Source organism: Galeopterus variegatus, unplaced genomic scaffold (genome assembly GCF_000696425.1).
Source record: "Galeopterus variegatus unplaced genomic scaffold, G_variegatus-3.0.2 Scaffold1958, whole genome shotgun sequence".
Taxonomy (NCBI): Eukaryota; Metazoa; Chordata; class Mammalia; order Dermoptera; family Cynocephalidae; genus Galeopterus; species Galeopterus variegatus.
The window spans coordinates 147489-173269 of NW_007728069.1; the positions used below are offsets into that span (position 1 = coordinate 147489).

At 44.3% G+C, this 25781-nt stretch overlaps 1 protein-coding gene across 1 annotated transcript in view; it reads left to right on the forward strand.

Annotated features, from left to right (window-relative positions):
- The window catches only part of KCNK1 (potassium channel, subfamily K, member 1), a 38681-nt gene extending 22554 nt beyond the window's left edge, over window positions 1–16127 (forward strand). The window contains exons 2-3 of the mRNA XM_008579803.1: window positions 10517–10912; window positions 14975–16127. Coding sequence (XP_008578025.1) covers window positions 10517–10912; window positions 14975–15234 — 656 coding nt within the window. The 3' untranslated portion in view covers window positions 15235–16127. The remainder of the gene's footprint in view (window positions 1–10516; window positions 10913–14974) is intronic.
- Window positions 16128–25781: the final 9654 nt, after the last annotated feature.

Below are 25781 nucleotides of genomic sequence, written 5' to 3' on the forward strand. Positions count from 1 at the left end.
CTGCTTCTGACGTCGGTGCTGTCAAACCTCATTGCCTGGAATGCAGTCAGGGCTCTGCAAACATGAACTGAAACTCAGGGCAAGAATGACCCTATCGCAGACACTATAGCTGCCTCTGGAGGGCAAGGTGAGCCTCTCGAGGTCCCTTGGCAGGAGGGTCCCAGAGCCACCCATGGACAGGAGAGTTTCTCCATTGTCACCCCCTTGTCCTCTGCTCAGCACTGGTGTTCTCCTCAAGGCCAGGGCTGCCTTGCAGTTTGAGTTGGGGCCACAAATTCCCCACTCCACTCTGGCATTCTGCATTCTGGATCCTCATGCACCCCCCTGCTAGTCCCATAGGATGATGGAAGGCAGATTCAGCCTGCAGGGACCTATGCAGCGTCTGGCGGCCGTCCCTGCAGCCTTAGTGAAATAGAACTTTCCAGAACACTGCTGCCTATAAGTAAGTGGCAGGTTGGCAGAACCAGGAGGCACTCTGAGGGCTGCACCCTTGTGGCCTGGCAGATAGGCCTGAGCTCCTGCAAGAATTCATGTTGCTCGGGACAGACAGCTGATTTCGCTTTAACTCCCTGCAAATTCTATTGGGGAGCCCCCAGAATTGACTCCCCTCTATCCACTGACCCATGCACTTTTGGGTTGCCCATGGTGTGGGAGTTTGCACCCTCAAAGAACATTCTGAGGTTTTAACTCTTCCTTCCCAGGAGATTATGGGCTCACTACAGATTTGGAGGGCTTTGTACTCAGAAGTCACCTTTGTCTATACCTTGGCATTTGTGAGTGCCACGCCTCTGTATTATAATTTGTCTTCTGTATGTATGGTAAGGCATGCTTTTAGTATTGTCTGTACAAAAGCAGGATTTTAAGGAGTAAAGAACATCCAGAACTTCCTCCTGGAAGTTTTCTAGATGGAAAACTGTTCCTACATGCACATTTCAAAGCCTCAACTTTTCTGAGTTTTATTATAATTATTTTCGAGCCTCTCCAGAATTAGGGAGAATTGTGTAACAAGCACACAATGCCCGCGCACACCAGCTGGCGATGCCGAAACCTGCCACACTTGTTTATCTCACCCACACACCTCCCACACCTTCTTTTTATTCTTTTCCTAGTGTATCAGATTAGTACGTTTTTACCAAGGGGAGGCTGCAGTAAAGTGGCCCTAAAATCTCAGTGGCTTACAGTAACAGAGGTCTGGTTCTTGCTCAGGTGGCACGTCCTTCGTATGTGCAGGTGGTTTTTGTCCTCACTTTTATTCTTGGACCAAGTCAGGGTTGTTTCTGAAGGGGATCCTGCATGGATTGAGCCATAACCTACAGCCAAGACAAGCCGGATCTCCTAGAATAAAGCCTGTCAGTATTGTCAGACACTCAGGAGGAGGAAACAGGTGTTGTATGTTTCGCATAGGTGGTGTGATAGCGTTCCTATCAATTCATCTGCACCTAGGGACAGAGTTCACATGGGAAGTTTCCTAAGGAGAAATATACACGCCCCAGGGAAAGTTAACATTTCACAGACCCTAACTAGCAATCCACTCCCCCGCGGCTATCTCAACTGCTGTTTAAGTATCTAGAGAGTCCATTGATTAGCATAAGGCGTGTTAGAAGTCATTTTAATTGGTAAAATGGGTGTTTCAAGGCCTGTAGATTGACTAGAGGTAGTGTTCATCTACTCGTACATGAAGGGGTATGTCTTTGTCCCTTTGGGCTGCTTTAACAAAATATCTTAGACCGGGTAATTTATAAACAACTTATTTCTCACAGTTCTGGAAGCTGAGAAGTCCAAGATCAAGGCGCCAGCAGGTTCAGTGTCTAGTGAGGGCTGCTCTCTGCTTCATAAAGGGCATCTTCTTGCTGTGTGTCCTCACCTGGTGGCAGGGGCAAACACGCTTCCTTGGACCCCTTTTATGAGGGCACTAATCCCGTTGGTAAGGCTGGAAACCTCATGACCTAACTGCCTTCCAAAGATCCTATGTCATAACACTATTGCATTGAGGATTAAGTTTCAACATATGAATTTGGGGGGCGGGGGCCAGAAATATTCAGATCACAGCAGGATATGAAATCTTTGGGAACCCAGCAAATGGGTATCCTTCCAGCAGGATTCTAGGTCTAGGACTCCACTGTGTTCTGTGTTCTTCCACTTACTGAAGGATCCTGAGTACCTGTCACCTGGCTTGACTAAGAGGTTGTTGAATCCGGCTCCTAGAATAGTGATGCACCTGCCTCCTGCAAACCTTTCGAGTAACTACTGGTTCAAATATCTAAGGAGAGGGCCGGCCTGGTGGAGTGCGGCACTTGGGAGTGTGGAGGCGCTCCCGCCGAGGGTTCAGATCCCATATAGAGACCGGTCCGCTCACCGGTTGAGTCCGGTGCAGGTGCGACACCGAGGGTTGCGATGCCGTTACCGGTCACGAAAAAAGACAAAAAGGAAAAAAAAACAAACAAACAAGTATCTAAGGAGAGAGCTCAGGACAGGTGGTGTGACTCTGTGTGGGTTTCCTTGTAACATGTCACCTAGTGGACACATTTTAGGAGCTGGGATCTACAGTTCTCACTGACGTTTAATCATTGGAATCTACTAGTATCTACCCATAAGCATGTGAGCAAAGTGAATGGCACCTGTATTGGGTCAGTTTGCAGTGAGGGGGATGAGGACTTGAGAGGGAGCATTGGGATTTTTCTGTCTGGGGAAGGGGGAGGTCATTAATTTCCTCCCAAACTACAGCGCAGCCACGGTTTTCCTATATATCAGATTGCTTCTTCAGTGCTGTCGTTAGATCTTTGTTATCGGGGACTCCTTTAAGTCACAGAATCGGGTGATTGCCCCTAACTGTTCCCCTGACCCTAGTCAGAGCAGGTCTTGGCTGCAGGAAAGGGAAATAACAAAAGAAAATCTGTTTGACCAAGCAGGGCAGACCGGATTCCTAAGCGTAAGGACACATTGGGAGTGACAGTAAGATAAGAGTTAAACTTTGCTTGCTGATGGCTGTGTTGACTTTCCACCCAATGCTTCTCCTTCCCGTGATATAATTATAAGTTGCTGATGTGTGGTTTTCCATCAGGCTGGAAAAGGTGACCCCCAAATCACAAAGAGACAATATAGTGTATTGTATAGAGAGAATGAATGCTCTCAGAGAAATGGTGAGCACTGAGCAACCCAGCCACCTGCCGCTGGCGCCAAGGGGCCTGGTTGCCCAAGATCTTATCTGGGTTCGAGGAAAACACAGACCCTCCCGGAACTGCCCCTCCCTTACTCTTAGCCCTAAAGACCTCTTTGTTTTCTGTTTCTATGGGAAGACATCTGAGAAACGTGGGCTCACCTGTCTTCTTGCTTTGGCCAATTCAAATAAACCTTTCTCTGTCTCTAAGCCCCGTGTTCCAGTGTTTGACTTAGCTGAGCATCGCGTCCTCAAACCTGGAATTTTGGGTTCTGACAGCAATGACATCTAACCATCAATGTGGAAGAATATGTCTTGGAGGACTTGGGGAATATTAAAATGTGGAGAGAACAGAGAGGGGTACACAGATCATTTCTAACTAGTGAATGTGGGAACGGTATGGGCAATCTGAAAGAAGGTACCTATTGCAGAGATAATTCACTTAGTTATTTCTTTTAGCATCATAAAAGAGTTTACCTGCACGTTACTTCTTAAGTGCAGATTCTGTGCTAATCGCTTTACATGGGTTATTTCATTCAATCCTCATGACACCTGCAGGAGGTGGTAGGGCGTATTCACACTCGACAGATGAGGAAACTGAGGCATAACATTCCTCAGGGCCACACAGCTAGTAAGAGGCAAAACCAAAATTCAAATTTAGGGGATGAGATTCCTCAGCCTTTAATGAAAAAGAAAAAAAAAAAATTTGCTTTATCCCAAGAAACTCTTCCTCCAAGAGGGGTCCACCCAGGCAAGATGGGCACCATGTTTTCCTCCCAGGGTCACCGGAAGCCTTAGCGCAAGTGACTGGAGTTTTTGTGAGTAGAGGAGTGGGGTTTGGTTAGATTCAGCAGGGCGTCTAGGACCTCCCCACGCCTGTACATGATATGAGGGCTTGGGACCACTGGATCTTCTGGCCGAAATTAGGCATCGGGGCCAATCAAGAGCTATATTGACTATCTGCAGGTTTGGGAGGGTGCCCCTTGTCTTTGTCATCAGCATCTTCTCATAACCTCTTCAGCCTGTCTTCCCCAGGGCAAGGTGCCCAACTCTTCTCCAAGGAAAATAAATTTAAATCCTGTGTAGTCTGCACAGCCTCCGTGCCCAGGGGAAATATGCCTGTAGCATGCATTTTAAAGGCCTGTTTTAACAGCCCATCACTGAATGGCCTTTGCTACATCCTAACTTTTAAACCTCAGGGTAATGGTAGCTGCAGGGTAATTATGTCAAACCTGAAGACAAGCCCAAGGAAGGTGGCAGGTGGGGGAGATGGTGCTTTGGTTAACAGATCACGAACCTAGTTTAAAATATTTGGGCTTTAGGAAAAGCTAGATCCATTGTCTCTGCTGGCTGCTTTACCTTTTCTTCACTTTGTTGTCCTGCTGTTAAAATATCTAAGAAATGGCAAACAGTGAGTTAGAGGGGAAATTAAAAGAAAGAGGGGGAAAGGAACATATTAGTATCTAATGGGTGGTTCCTTGTTAGCTGTGCCAATTCAAACAAGCCTTTGGCCAATTCAGATAAACCTTTCTCTGCAATAACCAGGCTTTGGGTCAGGTTTCTCTCTCTTCAGATGTCCCAGGTGGGTCTGTGTGTGGCAGACACGCAGATAGGAGCAGGTGTGCTCACTCCTACACGGGGGATGGGGGCAGCTGCTACCGTGCTTGGCACCAGTGACTGGTGTGGGGATTCTAGGGCACCTGATGGCAGTGTCTCATCTACAACAGGCTGCTCTTGTCTGCAAGAGGGTGATGTAGATTACATTCACCATGAGGATATACAAACCGTCATTTCTTTTCTCATGGAATCAGGACCACACAGACCAGGGATGACTGGGACATTTTGCCTAGGTTAGTCCTAAGGTGCATAAAGGAGGTCACAAATCCTGGGAATAACCCCAAGGCAAAAGCAACAATGAGTTAAAAACACACAGGACCAAGCCATTGTCAGGCTGAGATCTGGAGGATCGGGAGGAGAGAGTGTTCTGAGGAGGTATCCTAACATGGGGCAGGTTTCTGGGAGCTTCCTGCTTACGTTAGCCAATCCCTGGTCATTGCCTTAGGTCTGATCCATCTCAGGGTATCTCTTTATTCTGGAAACACCCAGGGATTCCTCCAGTCTTTATTTTCCACACAGTTGCCAATGGCCCTCTTCTATTTCCTTGTTCCTCCTCACCATGACCCCCCAGGCCATATTTAAAAGATGAGTCAACACCTTGTTCAAATCCTGCCCCTTCTTATACTTGCTATTAGATCCTGGGTAACCATTTAATCACATAGTCTCTGATTTGTAAAAGACGGATGTGGGTGTCTGTATCCAAGAGCTGGTGTCATGATGAAGGGAGTGGTGGTCATAAAGCACACAGCACAGTGTGAGTCCTAGCTCCCACCGGATGCTTTCCGTTCCTCATCGGAATGCTCCTCTGGGTGGGGGTGGGGTAGGTAGGAACAAGAGTTAACAGGTAACAAATATGGGCGTACTTTAAAGATTCCAGGATCTCATACTGTTCGTATCATAGTTATCCACAGAGCACATCCCCTGACTTTTTCTCAAGCACAGGGTCTCAAGCACGACTCCCCAGTTCCTCTGCAGCCCACTGGATTCTTCCTGGTTGGGTTACTAGCACAAGCTCCTTGGGACTGGTGCTACTTGCAGGCCAAGCTGATGTGCATGCCTTTGCCGCTGGCTCTGTTACCCTCTCCTTCTGTGTCAGGTAGGTCTTGTTATTCTGATGCATTGACATTTGGGGGCTTTGATGACTCTGAAGGAACTGCCCTTCTGAGGGTTAGCCAATTCCCAGAGATAGTGAAGAGCTCACCTGTGAGCGTGCCTTTCGCATGCAAACCAGACAATCCAGAGCCCAGACCCCAGCACCTCCTCTATCCGGTTCACACATTGTGGGCCTCTGTCCCCTGCTCTAATCACCCCAGGGCCAGGTACAGATAAGTAGGTCCAGCCCTTGTGTCCCAGAGCCTGCTGAGATTCCAACTAATTGATCCTAAACCTGCTTACTTTGCTTAGCCCATTCCTCCTGTAGAAACCATGATAAAGTTTTACCCCCCTGTTCTTTCTGCCTCCTGACCAACACCAGAGCTTCCCCGCATGGCCCCTGTGGCATGGCATGACCCTACTCTTGGGACCTGTGAGGAACAAGCTCTCTTTTCAATGACAATTATCTCCCGATTCAATGGCCTCACCATCCCTGACCCTGTAGGGTCACCTCACCGGATGTGTTCCCTGGACTTTGGACTTCCCAGCCTCTGAAACTGTAAGCAATAAATTTCATTTTCTTGCAAAATACCCAGTTCCAGGTATCTTGTTACAAGCAACACAAATGGACTAATACAGGAGGACATGGTCTCCCTCCCAGGGGGGCACATAGTCCAGTGGAAAAGAGATAATGGATAAACTAAAGTCCAGAACTGCAAAGTAAACCTGTTTTACAGAAGAGGGAATGTTGCAACTGATTGCAGTTTCAGAGGCTGAGACGGTTCTTTCCGAGGACATGGTCTCCCTCCCAGGGGGGCACATAGTCCAGTGGAAAAGAGATAATGGATAAACCAAAGTCCAGAACTGCAAAGTAAACCTGTTTTACAGAAGAGGGAATGTTGCAACTGATTGCAGTTTCAGAGGCTGAGACGGTTCTTTCGTAGCTTTTCAAAAAAGCATGTATTAAGCTAACAATGCAGAATGTGTACATTGTGTACATATCATACTAAAAAAAAAGGAAATAAATGAGGATATGTATTCTGTGGGCCATTGTAAGCTGCACCTCTCTCAACAGCTTCTGCAACATGTCAGTGACTTGTGCTAAGTGGGAGCCCGCAGAGGTGCTCTGTCTTGGACCCAATTCAGGAGAACTTGAATTACCAGGAAGACCAGAATGCCCATATATCTAGCATGGCATAGCCCCAGACTGGAAATTAGCTAGCATAGTGTCAGGACTGTTGTAATTAGAGCAGCCAGATTCTGCAGGGAACTGTCATCAGTACGACCACCCATTTCACAAGTTCAGTGTCATAGCAGACAGCCCCGCAATTGTGGAGAAGGAGGCTAAAATATGAGCATTGATATCTGAGAGTTTCATCTCTAGATCGTAACTACATTTTTGAAGTCAGTTTTTTCAGTAGACTTTGTTTTCCTGAATCTTTGAGGCCTAAAAATTGCATAAATAGCCTTAGAAAAATGTAAAGAACCCCAAAGATGCCAGGTTTCTTAACATTTTGCTTAATTCTTCATGGTTTGTAATGGATTTTAATATGATGATGAGATTTTAAAATATGAACTTTGCTTCATGATTTATCTGGAGGGTCGATTGACTGAACTTGAGTAAGTTATTTGCCATTTCATTAAAATTCAATAGCATTGAAAGTTTCCATCTGATGCAGTAAGTGGTCTATTGCAAAAGAATTGCTATGTAGTCGTGCAGGAGGGGATGGTTTTCCCAATATCAGCCGTACCGTATGGGTAGAGAATAAAAATGAAATGCAGAATGTACATTTTACTTTCTATTAACAGAAATTATTTATGTAAACATCAGGAGAAGAAATGGCTTTTCGTAAGAATCTGCATGTTGGCAATTTTTAAATCTCTCGGTGGGAATATATTACTGGAATACAAATGCCATTACCCCAGTGAGAAATCTTAGAGTCTTGAAATGATTATTGCTATTGCTTGGAGATAACATTTTAGTAAATGAGATTTAGTTAACATTCTAATAAAAAGAGCTATTGTAAGTTGAGAGAAAAGTCATATCCTGAAATATTTTTAAACTAGAGATTTGTTCACTTTTTCTCCTACTAGAACTTAAATTCTGTAATTTATTGGAACAGATGGTATAAAAATGTGGATTGTGTGAAACAGGTGTATTACACTTCTAGTAAAGCTAATTTATAAAAATGCTACTGAAAAAAGTAATAAGATCACAGACTGAAAGGCTTTTGTGCAGTCCACTGACAGCTAATCTTAGGTTTTTTCCTATGAAATCCCTGCCAAAGTTAAATCCATCCATGCAGGCTTGGCTCAGCGTTCCAGTCGTGTGGACACTAATATCTCCTAAGCACTTAGTTGCAGGCTCATAACTAAGTTTGTGAATCTCTTTCCTGTTGGCTGTTATGGTTAAATAAAATTCCATTTTCAGGTCCTGTTCCCAGGTGTCTCGGATCATGGTAACATCCATCCTTAATGACTAGCTACCACCATGACTCCCGTAAGCCCTGGCGTCCCTGCAATGCGTGCTGGTTTGCCCACATCAGATTGATCGGTTTCCATCTGTTGCATGAATGTTTTCTGGCACGTTTTCGCCATCCTTCATGTTATTCTCCAGATATGCCAGCTTGCTCATTTCCCTCTTGAAATACCAAGCCCACAATTAGCCACAGCATTTCAAGAGCAGTTGGGGGTGCAGGGACCAGATGGATTCAGGAACCAATGCTCAGAACAGCCGTTCTTAACCATTTGGGGATGTGTACCCACCCCTTGTGAGAATCTGAGCTCTGGAATCTCTCCATGAAAAAATGTGTATGTGGGTGGGTGCATAAGTTTGCATGTAATTTCAGAGGATTTCTGGGACTGCTGTAGCTCATGTGTGAACAGCGAGCCTTCTGGGACAGAGGATTAAGGACCCTGACTCTGTTATGTTGACGCTGTACACAGGAATAATCAAGGAATATTTCTAATAACCATATACATCAGGGCCTTAGGTTTAAAGCAGAGAATTTGGAGGATCTACAACTGAGGGTTTTGGGGCGTTATTTATTTTTAAGCAGGATGTATTTTAGGGATCATATTTTGAAACCCCTCTTCAATTATAATTGCATATGAGATTTTGGGTTTTTTTTTCAGAATCCAATTTCATAAAAAATGCATTTAGTTGGCTGTTTCCTGAATGGACTTGTTCAGGCACGTTGGTCCTTTCAGGATGAAGTGCTCATGAGATTTTGAAAATAGTCCACCATGCCTCACCCCAGCTGGGTATTCTCTCTAAATGGCATTTGTCGCATGGGAGAGTCTCTTGATTGGTTTGATTTGGGAATGACGCAAACCTCGTAGAAAGTAAAACACACATGTTTTGACTACTTGGACCTAATGTAATTGTTTAAATGTTTGTTTTGTGCAACTTATGGCATCTTTGAACGTATGTAAATGACAAAGGGAAAATGTAGGTTTCTGAATGTACCAATTAGCTGGAAAATTGGGCAAAATATCTGAAAAGAAGTGCTCAATGCTGTGAGTTAGTGTGCTTGAATCTTCCTTTCTTCTTACTCTTTTTTGATGTCTGTGTCTTCATTGCGTCTATACCACCCTCCCACTGCACACTTAGCGTGGTTCTATTCACCTGTCCGTCCTTCCTGTGAATAGTTTGTTTCAGAGGTGAGTGTAGACGGGCGGAGGTGGGTATAGACGGGCGTTTGGCTATTGAGGATCCTGGGGGACGGGTTGGGGGAGGTGGGTCAGCCCTGGAGAAATGGGTGTCTTATGACGAGTTTCTCCTGGTGGTCTAAGATGGTGTGGGCTGTAGGAGCCAAAGGTAAACTTCACCCCTGGAAGTTTCAGTAATAAAAATCACTGGCAAATTTAGATCAACGTGAAGAAAAGACATAACAAATTTTATTATTTAACATCCTGGGAGAGGCAAAGCATGAGGGTCACAAGAGAGTAATGTCCCAATTTCCAGTGGGGGTACAAAGCTTATACACCAGTGTTCATGAGAGAGAGTAAAGGTGGGGCGTGGTACTAGCCCCAGAACAGTGGCCTGAGACCAGGTCTCTCTGAAGTTCTGGGGAAGGTGTCATCACAGGTGAAAGGAAAAAGTCAGAAGTTAAAGTTAAGTAGAGACTTGGATGCAGATGAAAATGCTTGGGGAAATCTCACAGCTGCCCTGAGATAGGAGCCAGACAAGGGGCCTCTCCGGGGAAGCCTGGCTGTTTGCATTTACAGATGTAAACTTCTTTCCACAAAGAAACAGCCTTCTATCCCATCTTGTTTTTGCAGTCTCTGAATTAACCATCTTGAAATGTCAAAGAGGTGTATTCGGGGGTTTTCTCACGGGGCCCCAGCTCCCCAGCACACAGAACCTCTTTCTGTTCCAGCCTGATGGTGAGTTCAAGACCAGAGACTATGATGTGTTGGAAGAATTGGGCCGATTTTGTACAGAGTGGTGGACTTCCCCAGTCTACAGCCTCCACCGCTGAATTTAACTGACATAACATTTAGGCCAGAGCCTTGAAAGCATCAGACCTCAAGTCCCTTTTCTCCTTGGTTTGGGGACCGAGAGCAGACCGTAGACCTGTGTGGTTTAAACATGTGTTTTCCGCTCCCGTCTCCCTCCTCACCTCAGCGACCTTGGTCTCCTTGCAGGGTATGGCCACACCGTGCCCCTGTCGGACGGGGGCAAGGCCTTCTGCATCATCTACTCGGTCATCGGGATCCCCTTCACCCTCCTGTTCCTGACGGCCGTGGTCCAGCGTGTCACCGTGCATGTCACCCGCAGGCCCGTCCTCTATTTCCACGTCCGCTGGGGCTTCTCCAAGCAGGTGGTGGCCGTCGTGCACGCCGTCCTGCTCGGGTTTGTCACCGTGTCCTGCTTCTTTTTCATCCCCGCTGCCATCTTCTCTGTCCTGGAGGACGACTGGAACTTCCTCGAATCCTTTTATTTCTGCTTTATTTCCCTGAGCACCATTGGCCTCGGAGATTATGTGCCTGGAGAAGGCTACAATCAAAAATTCAGAGAGCTCTACAAGATTGGGATCACGTGTGAGTATCAGGGTTGCAAGCTGCCCTTCCTGTCCCTCTTCCAAGCTCCCCTTTGCCTGCTAAGGAAGAGTCGTTCCCCAAAACCCTGACTCCTTACTTATTGATAAGTGTTCTGTTTTTACCACCGTCCCATAACTATTTCATTTCATGATTCCCTTCAAAACTCTTTATGCAAAAATCTTGAGGGCTGGCTGGTAGGCTCGCTTGGTTAGAGCTAGAGCGTGGTGCTGATAACACCAAGGTCAAGGATTCAGATCTCTATACTGGCCAGCCTGCTTAAAAAAAAAAATCCTATTACTGAGTTATTTTTCCCAGGTACCTTACAGTTACTGATCGATTTCTTAGTAATCATGCAATAGGCATTATAAATTACAGTGTAAAAATACACTACACAGAATGAACTTGTTAACCAAGTTTTAATTAAAAAAAAAAAGTTGCAAGTTGCTCTATTTTATTAGATTTTTTTTTCCTTTTTGTCTTTTTTTTTTTCGTGACCGGTAATGAGATCACAACCCTTGGTGTCGCGCCCGTACCGCGACCCGCAACGGGATCGCAACCCTCGGTGTCGCGCCTGCACAGCGCTCAACCAGTGAGCAGACAGGTCTCTATATGGGATCCGAACCCTCAGCGGGAGCGCCGCCGAAGTGCCGCACTCTACCGAGTGCGCCACTGGGCCGGCCCTAGATATTTTAAGCCCAAGGAAACTAGGCCTCAGATATAGCCTGTTACCATCAATCATGTTCTTTAATTCACCAGGAAAATCTTAAAACAGTTGTTTATCTCGTTTGCCCATCTGGTTCTTTTTCAGGGAAGTCAGTCTATGTTAACTGTTTTCAGAATTTTGTTTTTATTTTATTTTGTTTTATTTCATCTTATTCTTCTTATTATTTTTGGCGGCTGGCCAGTAAGGGGATCCGAACCCTCGGTGTTATCAGCACCCTTTTTATTTCATCTTATTCTTCTTATTATTTTTGGCGGCTGGCCAGTAAGGGGATCCGAACCCTAGACCTCGGTGTTATCAGCACCCTCTCTACTGGGTAAGTTAGTCGTCCAGCCCGTTTTGAGAATTTTATATGTGGGAAAATAAAATAGGCATTAAAATTCAGATGGCTGGTGATTTATAATTTGTTAAACAGTTTTTGTTTTAAATTCAATATAATGTCATAGAAAACTCGTCACCGTTTTCAAGAAAATGTTCATTTTTGTGAACAGGTGTAAGTCAAATTTCCTATCTTTTTCGAGATGCATAGAATTGCAGTCATAATATATATTATGCAGTTTTCATTTCTGCCTTCTCAAGAATTTATCAATTTATGACTCGGCTCACATGTTGTCTTCTAGGAAACCATAGTAGGTACTCAGGTAATCGTGCTGTGTCCTGGGCCTGTCTTGTAGCCTTAACCGCACAAAATGCTTAATTGAACTGCGTGTATTTTAACATTTCCATTAAACCATGTGCACACCCAGAACAAAGACTTCACTCATAAATCCCCCACGCTTGGAACACTGCCTGCCTACCATACGAGTTCAGTAGATATTTGTCAAACGGTTACAGGAGGATTCCATATTTCCCCTAAGTATTAGTTTTTTAGAGTTCATATAACATTTTAGCAGGTAGCTGTACCATAATCCAACCTTGCCTCTATTGCTGACTATTTAGGTTTCTTCTAATTTGGGAGCATTAGAAATAACACTGTAGTGATTACCTTCATATAATGACGCTTTTTCTACTTTGATATCCTTCCAAGAAGTGAGATTGGTAGCCCAAAGTGAATATGCCTTTTGTGAGTCACAGAACATATTAACCCAGTGCTTTCCAAATGGTGTTAGGAGTTTATACCGTCCCCAGCATGGTCTGGGCATAACAGTTTCAGACTCTTGGGGTGCTGGTGGCCAGTAGCATTGCAGGTGCTTTTTTTGTGTATGTGTGTGTGTGTGTGTGTGTGTGAATTTGATAGCACAATAAACATTATCTTAACTTTCTTTTCATATAATATTATTTTATGTTTATCTTTTTCATTTTTTCATGACTTAAGGAAGTAAAATGTTTCTGTAATTATGTTTGCTAGCTGTACGTAAACTGTCTTCCCCTACATTTTGCCCAACGTTTAACCTCCTCAGTTTTTCATATAATGCTAAACCTTTGCATAACATTTTATCACCTGTTACAATGTGGATCGTGGGTTTTTTTTAAGGTAATCTACATAGAGCTAGTCTGTGTTTTGAGTGTTAAGAACTTGTGTATCTAAAAAATGAATGTTCCAAAGCTGCATGAGCTGTAGGTGGGTTGGAATTCCACAGCTTTTGCCCACAACCCCATGGGTAATTTTGTCAGCATCAAGAGTTTGACTAAATAATGACAAAGGAAAAGGGGCAGGTTCATCAGTCTGACGAACAATGTCATTGCTATTTCTAGAATACAATCGAGCATGCCGCAGTCACTATATTATTAACAAAATCTGTAGTCAAATTCTTTTTTTTTTTTGTCCTTTTCGAGACCGGCTGCACCCCACTCAGCCAGTGAGCGCTGTGAGCGCACCGGTCATCCCTACATAGGGTCCGAACCCGCGGCGGGAGCGCTGCCACGCTCCCAGCGCCCGAGTGCGCCACGGGCTTGGCCCCTGTAGTCAAATTCTGAAGACACTAAAACTTTGCATTCTTGAGATCATCAGCCTCTTTATGCCTAACATGCTGCCAATTCTAGCTTTCCTAATTCATGCATTTTCTGAAAAACTTCCTCGAAAGTTTTACTACTAGGAAAAGAAATTGGGATTTTTGTTGTTCTTGGAGTTTTCTTTTTCATTTTTCTGTTCCTTTTCCATGATGATTTTTTTTTTTTCTGGAAACTGATTTTTTTTGTGTGTGTGTGTCTTTTTTGTGACCGGTAAGGGGATCGCAACCCTTGGTGTGGTGTCGCCCGCACCGTGCTCAGCCAGTGAGCTCACCGGCCATCCCTATATAGGATCCGAACCCGCGGTGGGAGTGTCGCTGCGCTCCCAGCGGCTGCACTCTCCCGAGTGCGCCATGGGGTCGGCCCTGGAAACTGATTTTTAAAAGGTTGGAACTAACCTACAATGACTGTTTCTCATCACAAAATCCAAGGGACAGTGCTGTACCAAAACCAACAGTTACCCTGTTTTTTAAGAGTAAGAAGCTGTTACAATTATCCAGTGAATGGTCCATGTGCCCCAAAACGACCGTCAACATCATGGCAAGCTCCAGTTGGCTGCTGCATATAAGTGGCCGTGTAGACAGCCACACACAAAGGCCTGCTTAATATCAACACCAGTTCTTACAGAGATTTTAATTTAGCTTAAACTGTAATTTCTAGTGCTAAACTTATTTTGTAGTAGAAATAATGGTAACAGCATCAGGTGTTTAAGAAAAGTCAAGCTTTGTTCTGAGCCTCCCATGATCAATTGAAAACTTTCCTAAGATGTCACCGGCTTTCTGTGAGCCACTGATCATAAAGCAAAGGTGGAGAGGTCTCCTCGCATGGAAGGTCACCCTTGGGTATATTATCTGTCTTTATCAATGCCACCATTAATATTGATCTGATCATCCCACATCTTGGGCACAGGTGTAACCATCAGCTTTGTTCCCCACGAATATGCATAATCAATTAAAAAAATTTTTTTAAAGCTCCACAAGAGTCCCAACTTTTCTTTTTCCTCCCAAAATTACAGCTTATTGGAGTGTGGTGTTATAACACCAAAGTCAAGGGTTTTCAGATCCTCATATGGGCCAGCTGCCCCCCCCCAAAAAAAAAATTATAAAAAAATTAAAAATTTAAATTAATTAAAATATTTTAAAAATTATAGCTATGACTCTAAATAATTCAAGTTCATTGAAGGTTAAGTCATTCTTCATTGTCTCTCTCTGGGTAATTCCTCTTGAGTCACAGACTTCAAAACATTCCAAGAAACTAGGAAACTGGCAGTGACTTTATTCATTGACAGACTTTTCCGTGTGGGTGTCGGCCCTGCTGGGGAGGTGACTCACTCGTTACTCGACTTACCCATGACTAGATGGCACTGAGACGCTGTCCTGTTTCTCACCCAGGTTACCTGCTCCTCGGCCTGATCGCTATGTTGGTGGTTCTGGAAACCTTCTGTGAACTCCACGAGCTGAAAAAATTCAGAAAAATGTTCTACGTGAAGAGAGACAAGGGTGATGACCAAGTGCACATTATGGAGCACGACCAGCTGTCCTTCTCGTCCATCACAGACCAAGCAGCTGGCCTAACGGAGGATCAGAAGCCGAGCGAGCCTTTTGGGGCCACTCAGTCGTCTGCCTACGCGGATGGCCTGGCGAGCCACTGAGCTGGCCTTGGCTGTGTGGTCCTCGGGGCGCCAAGAAGAGGCTGCATCATGTTCCTGCACACGAGAATGTGTAAAAGCCAAGATGATGTTATTTTAAGAAATGTCCATGGTCCGCACTGTTTTGAAAAACAAAAAGTTGGAACAAAGGAAGCTTTGACTCTGGAGGGCTGTCTAGCATCTGGGGAAATGGAGGGTGACAAAATTGTCTAGACTTTACTAGTAGGAGGTGAATACCTGAAGCGGTGTGCTGCTGTGGATAGAAGCAGATTTTATACTTTTAACTGGGGACTTTGGGCTTTGCATTTAAATCATTTAGCTGATGGCTAAATAGCAACATTTATATTTAAAAGCAAAAAGAAAAAAGCGTAGAGATATGTTTTATAAATAGGTGTATGTGTCCTGGTTTGCATGAGCCCATCCAAAATGATTATTTTTGTAGACTCTAAGTTAAAACTACTATTTATAATGAATCGGTAACCATGAACTATGTACATATAACATATAAATATGTTTATATCCTGTACATACGGTTTAGGTTACTGGGTCCCAGTGTATTTCTTAACCCAAGATTGTGGATATTTTTTTTTTCTTTTGATTTCTCTTTATACTAAAGAATCCAGAGTTGCTGCAGTAAAATAAGGGGAAGAATAAACTTAAGAGTTAATAGTTATAGTATTCTGCTACAATAAATGTTTATACCCTCTTGCAATAGTATGGTTTCAGATGTCTAAACCGTTTGTAAACATTTTTGGGGGGAGTGAATTAGTAATGCAGGATTTGTAAAATGGTTAAGGTAGTTTGTTCTGAAAGTGCATTGTGATTTACAGCCACCTAATACTAAAGCACAGAACTTGGACATAAAAGCCCCAAATAAACAGATTATGTTGCATTAATTTGAGAATTTTAAATTTATAAGCTGAAATAAGTAAGAATCAAAGCTGGTTGCTATCCTGTGCTTTAATGTATCGAGAAAAGTTTTCCTGCACGTAGATAAAGTATGTATACGTTATATTCCTTTATAGAAATCATAAAGGTAACATTTAAGTGATGTACCCAGGATGCCATTAAGAACGTTAAGGGCTGGTTAGTTAGCTTGGTTGGTTAGAGTGTGATGCTGTTAACACCCAAGTCCAGGATTTATCCCTATACCCACCAGCTACCCCCAAAAAAGAATGTTAGAAGGGCAAATTAGAAAGCCCCTGCATGATAAGGAATGCTCAGTGACCCCCTAACCGAGTGTCACCTCCATAGGTAGCTGCCCAGGAAGTGGTGCCTGAGGCTCCACTGACGAGCCGGCCCAGTGTTGGGCTGGCAGGGCAGAGCTTGCTCGCATGGGGCCACTCACTCGGTAACCTTCTACCTTCTGCACCAGGTGCCACCATGAGCAAGCCACGACCAGCCCTGCCCTGCCCAGCCCACTGCTGCTATCCTTCTAACGTGTCTCCTGACTTCTAGCTGGGCCCTTCTTTATTGCATAAGGTTGCGTCTTGTCTCAGAGCAACGTTCTCTCCACTTCATAGCTACCTGTGCCACTCCTGGCTTCCATGCTGGTGAGCTCTGTCATCAGCAGTTCCTGTCCAGTGTTTCCGAATCTGGGTTATGCTGTCCCAGGACTGCATTTCGTCCACACTGACCGCGTCTCCATGGTGGAAGGTTGCTATCACACAGGGCACACCACTGCTTAAGGAGTGGAACAGAGACTCCCTAGAGAACAGAGTCGTGCATCTTGGATGTGACTCTGGGTCTGCAGAGTTTGGCTGGGAGCTCACGCTTGGTACAGTGCAGAGGCCTGAGGTGGTAAAGACTGAATTACAGAAATAGCATTACGCTTGGAGAGTGTCATTGTATTCTTTGCAATGCAGGATGGCCGCAGCCACTTGACTCTAATGTGAGTGAGGGGTTCTAAGTACAGAAAATGAGAAAGCGCAAAGAGGAAAATTCCGAATCGAGGTGTCATTCATGAGTAATAGAGTGCGGTACTTAATTTTAGAAGCTTGTATCAATTTGCAAAGAATACACTAAACCCATGTCCTTCGAATTGTTGCTTTTAATGTGATGGGTAAGGGATAAAAGTTGGAGCAAATTTTGCCCCACCCCCACCCCATCAGATAGGAGATGTCGGGGAGAGTGTCTGTCCCCAATGGACAGATGCTGCCCTGTGGTCCCGAGGGAGCAGCGAGATGTGTCCACCAGGAAGCGCTCTGGCTCTGTCTCTCAGCAGAAACAGGGTCTGCTGGGGGCACAAGGAAGGCGTGACAGCATAGCTGTGCCAGGACCAGTCCTGGGGATACTTTCGCTGGAGGGGAGGGTGCAAAATTGGAGGTGAAGGTGAAGACCAGAGGGTTCTGGGTGATGGGTGATGGATACAAGCTGAATTCAGGCTCTACCTGCAGAGCATGAGTGTTCTAGATTGAGTTCCTAAGAACCCTAGGGGTCACTGTCACCCAAAGGGGGTACCCCTGTGTGTGAATGTCAGCGTTACAAGGACCTGGCAGGGATGTTGGTTTAGAAGCAGCAAATACACTCAACGAGAGGAGGGAACAGAGTATCTCAGAGTGGAAGTTTACAACCTCCCGGAAAACCAGGGGAATCCAGACCAAAGGACAGGTGCAGTCCCTAAAAGGTCTTGTAAAGAAATTTATCGGACAGATAATTCGGCCCAGATCACTCCATTTATGATACTGAGGCTTCTCTCCACATGCCCCAAAATATTTTTAAAGGATTTCTTCAAACGTTGAAAAGGAAAGCAAGTGAGAGGAAAAAAGAAACATTCTCTTGCAGAGAGAAATTTGGTGTGACTTCAAAAACGATGTCTGGAAATGATTAGATTAGTAAGACATGGGTTCACCTTTTTTAATTTTTTTTTTTTTTGCCTGAAAAAAAGTCACACTCATACTTTACAAACCAGCCTTACATGCCTTTTGGGAAATGAATGAGGTGATATTTACAAATCTGGAGACCAAGATACTGAAAGAGCCCACGCAACATCTTTTAAACTGTATAAGTTATTAGTAGCACACTGGCCCTTACGAAGAGTAGCTATTTGCCGCAAGGAAGAGTTTATGTTAGATTAGCAGAAGTGTGCCCAGGAGGGTGACAACAGGATTGTCTCTTATTCAGAACTCAGTAAGAGCAGAGGTTCTTGATTGTGTGGCCTGGGCTGTGCTGGTGTCAAAGCCTCCATGCTGAGAAAAGCAGTGACAAATATTGATATCCTCAACTCAGGAAGGCGGTGCCTTTGGGATGTAGTTTTGAAATGTGCACAGGGCAAATTTAGAAACAAAAGTTTCTCAGGAACTTGTAGCTAAAATTGAAATGATACAGTATTTGCCATTGAATGAGTCTGTTTCTGTTGCTTATCACAAAATAGACAGAACTGGATAGTTGATAAGAAATGGAATTTATTGCTTACAGTGTCTGACGCTGGGAAGTCCAAAGTCCAGGCAACACATCTGGTGAGGGTATTGGTGGTGGCAACAGTGATCCAGGGTGTCACATTGTGAAATGGCAGAGCAGAGACTAACCTCTTCATTCAATCTTTCTAAAGCCCTCAGAACCACGCCCCTGACCACCATTATTAACCCATTCACTACTGCACGGTCCCACGATCCAATCACCTCTTCAAGGCCCCACCTTTCAATGACCATAATAGGATTTCCCACCCTCAACAGTCACAGTGGGGATTAAGCCTCAAGGGGCATCCAGTCTACAGCAGCCACTTACTTTGTCTAAGCCCAGTAAAGTTTTGCATCTGTCTGTGTAAAACATTTAAGTTTTTTCCTACAGTGATTTATTATTTTCCAAGAGTTTTACTTTATGAAAATGTGGTATATCCAAGCCTATGTGAAAGGAAAAACATGAAATTGTTTGCTGAAGACAATTTTTTAACATCTCCCTTATTTAATATGTGCTGTCAGACAAACTCTGCTTGCTAAAATACAGCAAAGAACCCACAAGTGTAAAAAGAGGCTTTAAGTATTTTTCATGGCCTGGCAGTAAAATGCTCTTAATAAAATGTAAGACCCCTCTTTGCACCAGAGCTTATGCATACTTACTTTGCATGTGGTTCTAATAAAATTATGCTGCTGGCTTCCCAACCCACAGAAAATAAAGGAGAGAGTTGTGTTTAAAGAAAAACTGAAGACGAAGTAAATGGAACAGTTTGTTTGAGCACTAAAGGGTTTATGAATTGGGCAGCACTCAGAATGTAAGAGATTCGGAGAGCTCCTCTTCAGCAGCAAGAGCAGTGGGCTTTCAGAGGCTGAATGCATAAGCAAAGGAAAGAAATTACTCAATTGGCTACAGCCAAGCGTTTGTCTTATTTGGGTATGATCGACTGGAAAGTTAGAGATTCACTGGAGGTTTCTGACTGGTGAAGTTTAAGTTGCCTTCTACTGTTTACATTGAATTGGGTTTGGTTTGCTTATGTAGGAACCCAAAGCACTGGAGCTGTCTCAGTCTAGTGGTCTCAATTATTTTAATGGTTGCTAGCCAATAGTTCTCAAATTTTGTGTTAGCACACTTTTCATATTACAATTTTTGGTGACATAAGTAAAGAAAAATAAAAGTCTCAAAATGCAAGTTGCAAAAATCCTGTGCAATTACTTTGGCAACCTTCAAACAGCACTGTCCTCAGTTCCTATAAAGGCACCCACAGTCCCCACACCATCCCCTTGGCATCCTGTGGCACTCAATGCCTGAGCAGGACAGACTGACCACTCTTTTTTGTACTGAGAAGGAAAAATCGTCACATCCTCCAGGGATGTGACAACCTATCTCTTACTCGTAGCAACTTTTATCCATTCTAAGCCAATGGCAGGACATACTGAGGTCAGTATGATTGTAGGAATATGAATACCTAACTTCTGGCAAAAATGGATTTTCCACATTGGTTAAAAGTTTGCTGGGACACCTGTGTGTGGTTTGTGGTTTGTGTGTGCCACCCAGCAGAAAACTACATACGAGCTACACAGCAAAGAGCAACCAGTGTTAACAGCAGCCTGCCCTGAAAGACAGAACCCTCCAGGGCAGACTGAGATGGCCAGGAAGGTAGCCCCCAAGGCCAGCTCCACACGTCCTTCCAACAGCATGTTTTCATGACATTCAACTATGCGTAAGATGCTCTATTTAGGGAGATAAACGAATAGGTATTTCCATACAACGTCAATAAAATTTGTCTTGCTTTCTAAATTGTAATATTATTTTCCACCATGAGGGAACCTGCTGTCGTTTACCTGTGAAGATAACACTACTGCTAAAATCCTGTGTCAATAAATGAAATATACTCTTTATTTTTAGATGAAGAAATTAGCTGAGTTTTGAGGTTTCTTAATCCTCTTGCTTCCACTATATAAATGACATTTATAAATACAAATATAGATATTTTCATACATATTTAATTTCACACATATTTTCACACATGCAGCATTTAATTTCCTTTTTTTTTTCCTTTTTGTCTTTTTTCGTGACCGGAAACGGATCGCAACCCTCAGTGTCGCGCCCGTACCGGACAGGGACCGGCAACGGGATCGCAACCCTCGGTGTTGCGCCTGCACCTCACTCAGCCAGTGAGCGGCCGGTCTGTATGTGGGATCCGAACCCTCAGCGGGAGCTCCACCACGCTCCCAAGCGGCGCACTGTAGCAGTGCGCCACCGGGCTGGCCCCTAATTTCCTTTTTTAAGCTGGGGCTAGAAACCCAGGGCCCATTAGCCACCAGGCCTTCCAATGAACCCATGAACGCTCAAAGATAGCCTGTTTTACCTTTTTCTGTTTCTGCTCTGTATAAACATTGTTGGTTTAAATTGCTGCATTTATTTGGGGGAAAGGCCCTTTCCTATGTGCTCACTTGCATAAGCAGTTGTTACCAACTCAGTACACAGAGTGGCGCACAGCAGTCTTTAGGACAGTGTGACCTTCAAAACTGGCACTGAGCCTGTTCTCACCCATCCAGCAGCAATCAAGCTAGGTTTTAAAGGTCACTGTAATTTGTGGCACAGGTAGTAGCTGGCAGAACTATCACAGAGTAAAGTCATAGACTGCCTTTTATGTCACGGTCTGTCATTTCTCTCCTACACTGTCCCCTCCGAATTTGGAGAGCTGAGAAAAAGAGCAGGCTGCCCCAGGCACCCCTGTCTTGGGGCAAGTGAAACATAGCCCAGTGGCAGATCCAGATGTTGATACCCCATTGTCTCCATTAATGACTCCCTCCAAGAAGGGATGCTGGCTGGGGAGGGACAACCCAGTACATCTGCCTTTGGGGACCTGGCTGGACCACCCAGCACTCTTTTCCAGGCATTGCAGACAGACTTTAGGAAAAGAGCCACATAACCTAGACTCTACCTTCTTTTTTTTCCCAGCTGATCTTCTGTATTAAGTCTACAAATCTCGAGTTTTCATGGCTATATTGAAGGCAGAAAGAAGACAGGTATTTTAGGAGTGTTATGCAGAATCATAACTGGTCAAGTGACTGTAAAGTCGCTTTCTACCCAAGTCGTAAAATGGGAAAATCCTGTGTATTTCCCTTAGTACATAACTTAACGAGAGGTCACTAAACCCATGCAGAACCGAACTCTCTCAAAATTGTATGGGGTGTGATCTTCCTGACACACCTGCGAGCTAAGGAGAAAAAAAAAAATGCTCTCAATGGGGGTAGGGAAAGAATGAAGAGTTTACTCAGTAAGTGACACACTGTTTTTACAGAAAAGAAAAAAAAAATCCAACTTAAGCTGCTACATTCATCTGAAAGCCTGGGCTTGTTTATTTACTTATGTCTTGTATTCTAAGCGATGGCTGAAAAATCAGTATTCTGACACTGTTGTAAATAAGTGAACAGTTATAGGGGCTAAAAGAAAACTCCTTTACCCCTAAAGTTTGTTAATAAAAATCACTGATGAATTTAGGTCACTTGGAAGAGAAGGCATAACACATTTTATTATTTAATGTGCTGGGAACAGACAAAGCATGGGGAAATCACAAGAGAGTAATGTCCCAATTTCCAATGGGGGTACAAAGCTTATATACCAGGGTTCATGACAGAGGAGACAGGAGAGGTACAAGCCCCAGAACAGTGACCTCAGATCAGGTCTCTTGAAGTTCTGGGGACAGGTGTCATCACAGGTGAAAGAAAGAAGTCAGAAGTCAATGTTAAGTGGAGACATCTTGGATACAGATGAAATACTTTAGATAATCTCACAGCTGCCCTCAGAATAGACAGGAGCCAAAGGACAGGCTCCAGAGGAAGCCTGGCTGTTTGCATTTACAGATGTAAACTTCTCTCTGCAAATGAACAGCTTTCTAGCCCATCTTGTTTATCCAGTCTCTCTGAATTAGCCATCTTGAAAGATGTCAAAGAAATATATTTTGGGGCCGAAATATTTCATACAGAGTGCATATTTCTCGCAGAGTGAATCGTTACCTTTATAGGTCAATAGAATCGTTTTACATCATTTGCACACTTAAGATTTGGACTGTCCCTCCCAGTTCTTTGGCCTGGGGCTCCACCCCCGCCCCCAGCCTCCCAGATCACCTAGGGAGCCCCCATCAGAAGGCAGAGGCTGTGAAGGGGTCTGCATTAGGGGCTCTCCCCCAGTTCCACAAAGATAGAACCAAAGAATTTCCAAAAGGAGTTTAGTTCTTGTGGCAACAGGTGAAGCCATAGGCTGTCTACAGGTGTTAGAGCCTAACAGGTGTGACATTTCTAATGAGATGACAAAAGCAAATTTCACCATTGTTAGCTGCTTCCGTTAAAACAATTGTAGGCCTTTCCCTAAAAGTCCGGATGATACCTACTCCTGTGGAAGTGAAATGTGGGGCAGGTCTTTGGGGAAATTGCCTATTTTTTATTTGTAGAACAAACACACACCCATTAGCAACACAGGGTCATGAAATTCCACTGCTAGCTGGTGCCCTGCAGGGGTCAGTGAACTAAGAATGAACTCAAAGGACAGAGAGATCCCCAAGGGCTGGGAGAATAGGAAAGGTTTTGGGGGGCAGCTGGTCTTGAAGACTGACAGTGGGGGCATTTTAGAGACCAGCACAAGCCCAGGTGAAGACACAGCCAGGCTGCTGTAGAACAGAGCACTGCAGAGTAGTGGGTTTGATGACACAGCTGCCAGGCACAGTTGTGACATTCTCCAGGGGTGGGACCTCAGGTGACTGGTCAACCTCAGCTTCCTCATCTGCTGGCTACCCCCCCTGGGGTGTGTAAGGATGGTCGTGATTTCTAGGAAAGTGCTGAGCACAGTGCCTGGTCCATGTCGTCATAAAGCTTAGGTGCCCACATTGTGCAATAACCATTCTGAATTTCTACATTCGGCTTGTTTATCACATAACCGAAATATTGGCAACTCAAGCACATGGAGGAATCATGAGAAATAGCATTAGTTACGGTTTTGAAAACTTGGTGGCCTGACCTGAGTGCTTTGACCTGAGTCCAGAGGGCAGTCAGGACAATTGTCATTTGCACGTAGGGAGCTAACCCTGAAGCACAGGGAAAGCTGATCAGAGTGGAATCATTTTAAAATCAGTTACCACAAGGGAGAGGTCTTCCCACATCATTCTAAAACATTTTTTCTCGTGCTTTTCCCCTATTTAAATGCTGTAGTTATGAGCTTCTATGTCCCAGTATTAAAAAAGCTACCAAGTAGGAATGCATTTTTACTGATTCTTGCTGCACATTAGCACTCACAAGAGTTACCCTGGGGCTGTGCAGATGTCAGTGCTTTCTGAATCATCCAAGAAAGATGAAATAATACCCAGTAGAGGAGCATCAACCTCACTGCACGCCAGTTCTTTAATAATGAATAGCTTCAGTTACTCTATTAAATTTACCCACCTTCCCCAACTGTGTCCACATAAAATAAAAATATGAATCGGTCATACAGTGAACATTCCTTAAAGCTGCTTAACAGTGCTTGAGAACTGTGATGTCTCAGATTTTTCTCTCTTTCATTCGATACCGGTGGGAGAGCATCCCTAACAGGGAGGCAGTGCGTTTTCATCTGCAGATGTGCCAAGAAGTCAGGAGATTCCACCCGTCCCTCTCATTAGTTCTAGGTCTGTGTGCTGGGTGATGCCAGACTGGCCGCCCGCCTCTTCAGCATGTGGATTCATTTTTCCTTAGAATGCAACAAATACCAGTCACCTCCACATTCATCAGGGCCATCATCAATCAAAATTAACCGAGGAACCATTAGACATATTCATAAGGATNTGCAGATGTGCCAAGAAGTCAGGAGATTCCACCCGTCCCTCTCATTAGTTCTAGGTCTGTGCGCTGGGTGATGCCAGACTGGCCGCCCGCCTCTTCAGCATGTGGATTCATTTTTCCTTAGAATGCAACAAATACCAACCACCTCCACGTTCATCAGGGCCATCATCAATCAAAATTAACCGAGGAACCATTAGACATATTCATAAGGATCGGGAAGAAATAGACAAAATTGTTTCTTTGGTGAAAGGCAAGGGTAAAGCAGATTACTGAAGGGCTGTCACATTTAGGACAGAGGGATCTATGGGGGGGGTGTTTTTATTTTCATAGTTTTGATCTTTAGTGTGTGTATGAGTCCATTTCTGTTGCTTGTAGCAGAACACCTGAAACTGGGTAACATATAAAGAAATGAGATGTATTTCTTACCGTTTCGGAGGTTGGGAAGTCCACAGTCCAGGGAACACATCTGGCGAGGGCCTTCTTGGGGGTGGGTCTACAGTGGCTCAGGGTGACACATGGTGTGAACAGCAGGAGCAAAAGAGTTAACTTTCTCACCCTCTCTCCTTATAAAGCCATCAGAACCATGCCCAGGACCACCCATTAAACCGTCAACCCCTTACTCCATGAATGGGTCAATTCACTCCCAGTCCTCACAATCTAATCACCTCTTCAAGGCCCCACTTTTTAATAACCACAATAGGATTTCCCACTCTCAACATTGTTACAGTGGGGATTAATTCATGAACCTTTGGGGGACACAGTTCAGCCCATATCGGTGTGAGAATGAAATGTGCCAGTGGAGCCAAAAATTATTGTTACCAGGAATACCAACTTTTTTGCAGTTCAGATTTTGTCCTAGAATCTCGTACTGGGAATGATTACAGAGATCAGATATTCTAATTAGGGACTGAAGTGTAGAAATCCTAATACTTTTTGTCTTAGTCAGTTTTCTGTCACTTAACAACAGAATGCCTGAAACTGGGTAATGTATGAAAAGATAAAATTTATTTCTTACAGTGTTGGAGGCTGGGAAGTCCAAGGTCAAGGACTGCATCTAGTGAGGGCTGTCTTTTTGGTGGAAACTCTCTGCAGAGTCCCCTGTTGAAGCAGGGTAGTGCATGGTGAGAACACAGAGCGTTAACATGCTCACTTGCTCTCCTGATAAAGACACCAGTGCCACTCCTGAGATAACCTGTCATCTCTCATTTGTCACCTCTCTCCCTCTGGGTGACAGAGATGCAAAGGATTACTCAAAGCCCATTTCTTCTGAGCAGTGAGAAGCCCCAAAGGGGTTAATTTTCCAGCAACCCTCGAGAGAGGCATTCCTCTTTGGAAAAA